Source organism: Conger conger, chromosome 4, assembly GCF_963514075.1.
Source record: "Conger conger chromosome 4, fConCon1.1, whole genome shotgun sequence".
Lineage (NCBI taxonomy): Eukaryota > Metazoa > Chordata > Actinopteri > Anguilliformes > Congridae > Conger > Conger conger.
The window spans coordinates 12,249,968-12,260,055 of NC_083763.1; the positions used below are offsets into that span (position 1 = coordinate 12,249,968).

The 10,088-nt window shown below is 42.6% G+C and overlaps 1 protein-coding gene across 3 annotated transcripts in view; it reads left to right on the forward strand.

Moving 5' to 3' along the window:
• Positions 1-8,849, forward strand: part of LOC133127563 (phospholipid phosphatase 2-like) — a 31,784-nt gene extending 22,935 nt beyond the window's left edge. For 2 of the 3 annotated variants that reach the window (XM_061240538.1, XM_061240539.1), the window contains exons 5-6: positions 2,453-2,629; positions 4,754-8,849. In XM_061240538.1, the coding sequence (XP_061096522.1) occupies positions 2,453-2,629; positions 4,754-4,900 (324 nt within the window). In that variant the 3' untranslated portion in view covers positions 4,901-8,849. The remainder of the gene's footprint in view (positions 1-2,452; positions 2,630-4,753) is intronic. The other variant, XR_009708636.1, reaches the window with a different exon arrangement.
• Positions 8,850-10,088: the final 1,239 nt, after the last annotated feature.

The following is a 10,088-nucleotide window of genomic DNA, read 5'->3' on the forward strand; positions in this document are numbered from 1 at the left end:
CCACGATTCAAATCATTTAATCACCACGCAGCCTGGTTGGTGGAATTTGCTTTCAGTACAGCATGCTACAGCTTATATCCAGCTCAGAAATATTGCCGATACACACAGTAACCACAGTGATTTAAAAAAAAAAAAGTTTGCTGGCACAATTAGACTAAGCAGGGGATAATCCCCCCTGGTACAATGCGGGGTTAAGGGCCTTGCTCAAGGGCCCAGCAGCGAAACTGATCCACCAACTACCAACCTTTCGTGTCCCAGGCAAGCATTTTAGCCACTAGGCTATAGGCCTATCAGCCTGACAACCTAGAGGCACAAGCTGTCACTAACTCGGTAATATCTGGGTCTCAGAAAGCTGAAACAATTCAGCTAATATGTTGGTACCATTCTGTAGATCAACATGCATACAGTATTGGGGCAGGTTAATGATAGCATTGACACCGAGGAGTCTCTGTTCTTCTATAGGGTTAGGAATCAATAATCAACCAGTCAAACTTTCCATTTGTATTATGCTGTTTGCAAGCAGGTTAGGTTGTTGCAGGCCATTTCACAATGGTTATTTTCAGTAAATGAAACAAGGGAATAAAAAAAAACAAAAAATTAATTGAGCCAATTTGGGAAAACTTGGAAAATGTTTGAAAGAAAATTTAATTATAGTAAGATCTATCATCTGTGTCTGCAAGCTTTAAAGTAAAGTAATGTTCTTTTTTGTCTTAATACAAATAAATGAGCTATATTTGACTACTCACACTTAGACTTGTAAATATGGAGAGCAGATATGGCTTTTGTTGTTACTCATCACTTAATTGATCAATTAAAGCAGTAAATTACAGTTAACTCACCTCACCTGGGTTCTTGGGTCTGAATCGGTTGCTGATGGTTGCGAAAACAAAAACCAGCAGACCCTGCGGCTCTCCAGGAGCAGGAGTGAGGACCACTGCTCTAAAGACATGTAGCAGACATGTCAGATTGAACAACACTGGCTGAAATTTCACAGCTTGGCTTTACCTCGGGATCCATGACTCTCATGCGGGCACTGGTAGTCGGCTGAACGGGCCGGTTCTAGGAGGTGGGCTTACTGGGGGAGCTGTGTGTTTGCACAAATAAGGACAACACCAAGGTTTTGCCGCACTGAAGAATGTAGACCGTTAGCCTGTAAGGCTGTAATTTTCCAGAGTGCCGGCCAGAGCTGGTGTTCCCGGTCTTGTTCTGTCGCACGGCGGTGCTGAGCGGGTCTGTCTGGAGGGGCGGCTGGCCATCGTAACCCGCGTGAAAACACGAAATGAAAAAAGGGTCTGGCCTCCGATGCCAACCTAAGCACTTAGTCAGGACTGCTGGCTGCTGGTGTCTCCTGGGATTCTCTTTGATATCCCGGAGACATTATTCATCTTGTCACGCACAGGGAGAGCCGCTGTGGGCATGGATTTTGTCCGTCGTACCGCCGTCTGTTCGACTGTATCTCTGGGGGGTGTTCCGGTTCACGCTGTAGCCTTACCCTGGTTCGGAGCCGGCCTGGAGTTGTGGGTCCCGGTGTCTCGTAGCCTGCCCACAGAACTCCACACCTGGTAGCCTTCAGCTAACAGTGCTGTAAAGCTTAGTCCAACGTCCGACTTTTGCCGCGTTTTACAGGTTATGCTGTTCAGGCACCGAAATAACTCAAGTTTGAGGTTTGGCGCCTTTTACAGTTCATGATGGAATATTTGTAAAACTTTGTATTGCTTAACGTGAACCAGTAAACATCCCTCAGGAGTGAAACACATAAACCTTTGTGTGACTCTAGTGTGTAATTACTTTCATTTTCTCTTCCAACCACCAAACTAAATTTACATTGTTGAATACTATAAGGGTAGAACTGCGCTCTCTTTCACTTTCTGCATTCCTCATGGCCGTAGTCATTCAAATATAGCCTTTGCTATTTCAAAAGGATTCTGGTTGAAAATGGAAAATGTTGGTCAAAATCAACAGCAGGTAGAAAGACCTCAGATTTGCCTTTCAGTAAAAAATGAAAAAGCCATTTAAGGCTCCCGAAGCCACAAGCCACAGGCTGACATTAAGTAACAGTAATAGTTCAAAATTCACATGCACACACACACACACACACACACACACACTCACTCTTTCTCTCTCACACACTCTCCCACACACACACACACACACACACACACTTGTTTTTGCTACCTGGTGCGGACGCATGATTTTTTCTAAGCCCGTGGGGACACCACTTTCTCTCTTTCTCTCTCACACACACACACACACTCTCTTTCTCTCTCTCTCACACACACACTCCCACACAAATACATACTCTCTCACACACACACACACACACACTCTTTCTCTCTCACACACATGCACACACACTCTCACACACACATACTCTCTCACACACACACACACACTCTCTCTCACACACACACACACACACACAGACAGTAAAAACCCCCTCCTCTCCCTGCAGCTCTACGTCCAGGCGAGGCTTGTGGCGAAGTGGGCCCGTCTTCTGCGGCCCACGATACAGTTCTTCCTGGTGGCGTTCGCCGTGTACGTGGGCTACACCCGCGTCTCCGACTACAAGCACCACTGGAGCGACGTCCTGGTGGGGCTCCTGCAGGGGGCGCTCATCGCTGTCCTCAACGTAAGTGCCGGTTTGGGTGGCTCCTCTCTTCACTGTCGCGTCCCTGTTCTGATGGAATGCCTCACAGGGAGTCTCTGGGAAGCGTTGGCCACTGAATTTGAGTGAGTCACACTGGAAACCAAAACACAGGCTTACTTGCCTGCTATTGGGTATATACACTCAGTGAGCACTTTATTAGGTTTTATTTTTTTTTATTTTATTTTTTTCTTCTACACTGTTACTGTCACCTTCCTGTCAGCTTTGACCAGTCTGGCCATTCTCCTCTGATGTCTCTCATTAACAAGGCGTTTCTGTCTTTTGTCTTCTGTTGTTTTGTTTCATCATTTATCGCAAACTCTAGAGACTAGTGTGCGTGAAATTGGCAGTTTCCACAAGCATTCCACTGTCAAAGTCACTTAGATCACATTTTTGGTTGATGTGAACATTAACTGAAGCTCCTGACTCGTATGTACATGCACTGCACTGCACTGCTGCCATACAATTGCCTGCTTAGATAATCACATGAATAAGTAGGTGTAATGAAGTAAAAATGTTCCTAATAAAGTGCTTGGTGAGTGTAGATTTTCTCTAAATGTCTTGTGCTTCAAATCCATGGATGATATGGGTATTTCCCCAGTTTCACTGAGTGTGGCTGTGCCCAAAATGGCCTCCTAACGGCTGTGTCCTCAAAATGTGTACTGTCTACTACATACTACAGTCTGACATATCCTCCATACTATATTCCAACAGTAATGCAGAAGTCATCTGACCTCTTCCCCTCTGATTTATTGGACTGTGATTGGACCCATAGATGGGTCCCGCCTCTTCCTCTCTGTGGGACCTAAAAAGTATGGGTTACTTCCTGAAAAGTGTGCTTCCGAATGCACCCTGCAAAAGCCCTGGATGTGTGTGTCATCCAGGGATATGAAGTACCTTACATTTACCGAAAATCTACCCTACTTAACTTTCTCATCTACTGAACTCAACTTGCTGTTATGGGAAATAGTGTGTATTTGGGTAGGCAATACGCAGTATGTTTAGACAGTACATATTTTGTGGACACAGTACTTAGCCTTCTGTTCTGGACATGGTCGCAGATTCAGATTTATGACTCTAGGTGTGGAATTCCATTACTTCCGACTTGAGTCCAACTTAATAGAGCTGGGACAAAAAATATATATATTTTGACCATTTTCAGTCTTTAGATGCTGGTGCAGCTTATAAATCATTAAGATTCTTGAGAAATACTAACTAAAATGTATGTACAATCATATGAAAGTAGAATTTTGTTCTGAAGGTAGATTTTACTTTTCCATTGTACTGGTGTCTGGATTATTTCAAATAAGCATGTGATGAAATTCTGCTGATTACAACAGTCATAAAACATTATGAACTGGTGTCTTTGAGGTGTAGGAGTTGCCTGGCAACCCTACCCACTTTTGAACCAGAAATGTTATCTCAAAGCAGAGAGGAGATAACATTTCTGAGTCTACGCCCCAACAGCTTTGAGTAGGAGTTCTGACCGATGGACTGTTTGACCTATTTACTCATAATGAATATGTTTTGGAACTGGCTCCCAGCCCTACTCCTGGAGATCTAGTGTCCTGTCAGTTTGCACTCCAAACCTAACAAAGCACACCTCACTCAACAGCTCGAGATCTCACTGAGCTGCTAATTACTATAATCAGGTGTGCCAAATTATGGTTGAAATGAAAACCTACACCCTACAATAAAGTCAGAGTTAACAGAGTTAAGTTGTTTTTGTGTGTGTGTAATGACACCTAACACCTTTTTTTTTCTTTTACTTTTTGCTTGTCAGGTCAAAATAGTTTTACCCCACTGGCAAATCTGTGCAAAACTGTTAAAAAAATAAGTCTCATTACATGACTAAAACACGGTTTTGTTAGTGGAGGCACTCCTGCTGTGAGATGGTATAGGATGCAGCCCCTCTTATACCTACACCCAGCCTCAAACACATGGTTCTCATTCATGGATTGGAGCGATGACCTCGGGTCAGTTTGGCATTCTGTCTCATAATGGGTAAGGCTGTATTAGACACAGGAGAAGGCTGATCCCGGATCAGCGCTTCCACTCTGAGATGCTGTATGAGTACGGGCGCTGATGCCGGTGTACCTGGTCCCACAGGTGCGCTACGTGTCAGACTTCTTCAAGCAGAGGCCCCCGCGCTGCAGGAACCCGGACACGCCTGAGGGCGAGGAGCTGGAGTCCAAACCCAGCCTACAGATCGCCGACGGAGACCATAACAACCATTACAACTACCCTACAGTGTGAGAGGGACACTACAGGCGCCTGGTGACTCAACACCCCCCTTACCCCCCACCCTCCATCCCCACAACCACTGGACTGACCGAGGGAACACAGTCAACACACGCTCTGGTGTCTATGTAGAATGTGTGTGCCCTCCAACACAGAGACTGATCACACTATCTGTGTGTGTGTGTGTGCGTGTGCGCGTGTGCGTGCGTGTGTGAGCGTGCATGTGTCTGTGTTTTGCACCTGATTGCTTATGTAAGTGTCGCTGTCTCTAGATTATCTCTACAAATTATGTTTGTTTTGTATTTTGAGAAAAAGTCACTGTTTATATAATTGGAAATATTTTGTGGAGACGAATGCTTTTCTGTATAAAAATGAAGAATTGATGGAAAGACATAGAAAGAAAGAAATAACCAGAGAGAACAATTAAGTAAATGAGGAAGGAAAAGCAACAAGATGGAATCATGTATTAAGGCAGTGGTCTCAAACCCAAGTCCTAGAGGCCCACCATCTCTTCTGGCGTTTGTGGTTAGCATAGAAACACAGTGTTTAGACTCCTTAGCCAATGAATGACTTAAAGTTCAGCACTGAAGTGCAGGAACACCAGCAGATCCAGCAGACACAGCGGCCCTCCAGGATTGGAGTCTGAGACCCCTGCATTAAAGTGTTGGACTGGAAGGAGATAAGCAGTTGGTTCATTGAATTTCATACTACAGAACGCACAGCAAGGTGCAGGGCTGCTCACAATGTACAATGGCGACCAGAAGACTTTTAACGCGTAAGTTTGTGGAGTCTTCCTGGTCTGTTATTTCATGCATTATGACATAAAGCCTGTTTCTCACTTTTCTTTTCTCTCAGTTTCAGTGATTTACCCAAACTGAGATGCAGTGAAGTGTAAACAAACCGAAATATATCTGTGGTGTTTAGGGTGTGAAATCTGAATAGAGTTCAGGAGGCGTTTTAGCATGAATGGCATGTAAGTTCTGTCATGGTGATGACACGTATCACTCTGCAGAATATGATTTCAGCTTCCTTTTTAGGTTTATTTTAGATTTTTTTTTATCTTGCCGTATTCATTAGATTGATAAGGAGAGGTGATAATGAGAAAAATGTAACATTCCCTTTTAAACTGTGTAACGTTAAACTATGCAATACCACTATTGCAAGCACAATCACTGCCCAATGTGGCATGTATGATATATTCAGTCTTTAGAGCTGTGTAGCTGCCTGATAATTTAGGTGAGGCTTCCACTTGGACCAAAATATTTAGGGATTTGATGCTGCCTTCTCTAATTTTTTTGACATTCATATCATTATTCTGTTCAACATTTTTTTTGTTGTTGTTGTTAAAAGTATGCTACAGATGTGGACTGTGCAGGTTTGTGAAAATTAAGGCAATGTATTTGGTTGGAATAAAAACCAGCTCACTCCCACTTGAGGTCCAAGAACGGAGTTGTGCACCCCGGATATCTTACTGCACAGAACCTCTCCTTCCAAATTATTTTCAGTTAGTGCTTAACAATAGAAAAAGGCTTCTGACCCTTCGGCTATTAAAGAGGCCGGACTTGAGCTAGGATTGGAGGAAATGCCTAGTACTTAATTTTGTTCTACTGTTTTTAGTCCCCAGCCCTTTGCAATTACTTTACTTCATTCTTTTAGTGCTAGAGAATTATTTTGTTTTTTTCTTTTGTTTTTTTTTTGTTTTTTTTGTTTTAGTTTTGGTTAGTGCTGTACATTTATTAAGCTATCACAATCACCCCAGATGAGATCCCACATGCTAACCTTATGTAGCCTTAGTCCACTTTGCATTGGTGTTCAGTTACGGGCGTCTGTGTTTGTATGTTATCTTAAGATACTCATTCTCTCCAGAGGACTCGTAATCACCAGAGATACGGAGGAACTTCAAACGATGTGAACCGGCTCACAAGCCCAAGATGGAAACTCATTTGGACGTGGTACAGTTGGACTTTCTCCACCCCAGCCCAACATACCTGAGACTGATATCTGTGACTTGGACGTTTCTGAAGTTTTTTCACGATCGGGACTAGCCGTTGCAGACTTTGGACTACATATAGCTGTGTACGCCTCTTCTGTGTGTGTTAGCTCACAAGGTCCCCACTAGGATATTAATCTTGTCAACCTGAAATTTTGGGCAATAGGCCGGTTCTGTTAGCCTAAAGACAGCGTGATAACGGCTTGAGTGGCTGCACTGCTCGATGGTCCTGAGTCGCATGCAACAAATGGGGAGACGGCTGGTACCTGTTGCGCAGGACCATGTGTTTTTGGTTGTGAGGTTTTTGAAGGACGAACGACCATGGGCCGGCTAATCGCAAAGATCTGGGTTAAAACAGAATCTGCAGGCAGGCAATTTTAGAATTCCCTGCCAGGAGAAACCACTGTAAACCAACTACTCGCAGGTATTAACACAGGACGGTGGCTCGATGATCAAAACCAAAAACAAAAACCGTGAAGGTGCAGTTAAGTATTAGTCTTTCTTTTTTCACTGCCCCCATGCTCTGAAATCTGATCTGCTGGTTTCAGTTTTGTTTTACATTATGTTTAACACAGCCTCGCCGGGCCCTGTATCATGTTCCCTTGGATTTTACACAACCTAAAAGTGCTACTTCAAATGAATTGGTTCATAACCCCCTGCTGTTCTCAGATGTATCAGCCAAAACCCTGACATTAAAAACAAAGTTATTATGTATCATTTAAGCTGAAAGAATCTCTAAGGCATAGTTCACACAAATTGCGCATAAAATGAATATAAATTGGCACATCTTTCTTTGTTATTCAAAGCTTTACAGTAGGAAGTGAATAGGTATTTACTGCATCTTTATCTGGCCTTAGTTTCCACCATTTTGTTACCTGCCAGAGACCAGCAGGTAACAGGTCTGACTGGGAGTAGGCTGAATATTGGCATACTTTTCAAGACAAATTCACATTGGCACTTTTCCTGAGAATGTGATTAGAGGATAAGGAAATGACTGTATACATTAGCACTGTAGAGGACATCATATCCAAAACCAGTCTTTACTGGTGGATCTGACTGTGCTTGATTAGGGCTGGGTTTTTTTTAATATCATTTTGCCCAGTGAAAATCCAAAATGAAGAATGAACCAACTTTATTACAATTTTCTTGAAAAAGAAAACACACCTGGCATTTCAGCATTGGTAAACAAAAGGATAAATACTTTTATGTTATTTTTTTTCCTCCAATCATATTCATCAGCTTGACCCATTGCTGCAATTCTGACCAATCTAAGCATAGCTCCTATTACCGCTCGAGGGTGAGCTCTGTTGCTATGACAGCCATCTCAAACTCTCACTCCTCCCTACCTGGTCGATACTGTGGCCGGTTTTACACTAAGTCCAATGACACTCCCAACCTCATATTGCCTATGCATAGCCAGGCATTGATTCTGGATTAATAAATACATGATTACAATCCAGGGCTTGTGATGTACCTACCTTGTGATGGCACACCATCAATGGGGGCTCCTGTAGTTTTAGGTTTTAGTGTGTGATGTCTTTTTGGGTCTCTTTCCGTTTTAGCAGTCGTCAGTGTTGGCGAGGCAAGAGGAATGAACATCTAATGTTGTTTCTGTTTTATTCTGTAAGGTAGTGTGTGTCTCGATATAACTGCACTACTTTTAACACTACAAAAATCAGCTTGTACCCATGTTAAAATAACTGTAAATCATGCTAATGCACATTTTCTAGTATACAACCCTGTTTCCTGTGCCGTATGTGTTGTCCGTTTCACAATGTACTCTCTGATTTCACCCTGCCATTAAATTTGGCACCATTACACATATCTTTTCCATTTTATAGATGGCATATGCATATATTTTACTGTTTATCTCATCTACTATTGTGCTGCACGTGTGACCAGAGAGAAGGTGTATGTAAGTATACAGAAGAACCCGTAAAAATAGTTAAATAAACTTGAGTGATTTATACTGTGGTCTGCGCGGAGAATTGATTATTTGTTCATTTGGTCACCAGGGTTTGGGTTCTTTTTCTGTTCTACCATGTTTTAGTGGGTTTGCAGGGGTTTTTTTTGTTGTTGTTGTAGAAACTCTGCAAAAAAAGCCTGTGTTTTAGTAAGTAATGAGTCTTGATCATATTGTTTTCATCACAAGTAGAAAATATTAGTTTTTTCTAGCTTTCTGCTTGACGTGAAATTATCTTACCCTTTTGGGGGGTCAAATCTTGAAATTAGTCTCATTTTATAGGAAATATTTGTCCTATTTTGGCAAAAAATGTAATAGAAATAAGATTTCAAGTCTTAATACAAGACTAAAATAAAAGAAATAGTTGTTGCGTTGTATAACAACATGCAAAACCCATGTAAATTGAAAGAAGATACATGATTATCCCACCCACCCTTTGTTTCTTACTGGAATAAGAAATGAGCGATCCCTTCCTCATATCCTCTGCCAGGTCACGGTCTCATTGAGATATCTGTAAACATGGATTAATTTGTCAATCTCTTCATTGACTCACCTCATGTTTCCCCTGAATAAGGAAATGTGTTTCTGTGGAAATCGTCTTTGATTGCTTTTGGGTCCTCCCTTATTACATTACATTACATTGCATTATTGGCATTTGGCAGACGCTCTTATCCAGAGCGACGTACAACAAAGTGCATACCCATAACCAGGGATAAGTGCGCTGAAAGACCCTAGAGGGAAGTACAATTTCAATTGCTACCCGTACAACAAAGATAAGGACCAGGGCCTATTTATTTTTTTATTTTTTTAAACAAACAAATAAACAAACAACAAAACAAAAGTGACCAAACTTAACTATCTAAATACTGCTTACCTCGCCAACTAAAAATACCGAAACACAAAGTAAATCACAAAGACAACAATTAAGGTTCACAGGGAGGTAGGGAGGGATGGGGAGAGGTGCTGCTTGAAGAGGTGCGTCTTCAGTTTGCGCTTGAAGGTGGGGAGAGATTTTACAGTTCTGACCTCAACGGGGAGTTCGTTCCACCACCGTGGAGCCAGAACAGACAGTAGTCGTGAGTGTGAGGTGGAGGTTCGGAGAGGGGGAGGTGCCAAGCGGCCTGTGGAGGCTGAACAAAGAGGTCTGACAGGGGTGTAGGGTCTGATGATTTTTTGGAGGTAAGCTGGAGCAGACCCCTTAACTGCTTGGAAGGCTAGCACCAATGTTTTGAATTTGATGCGAGCCATGA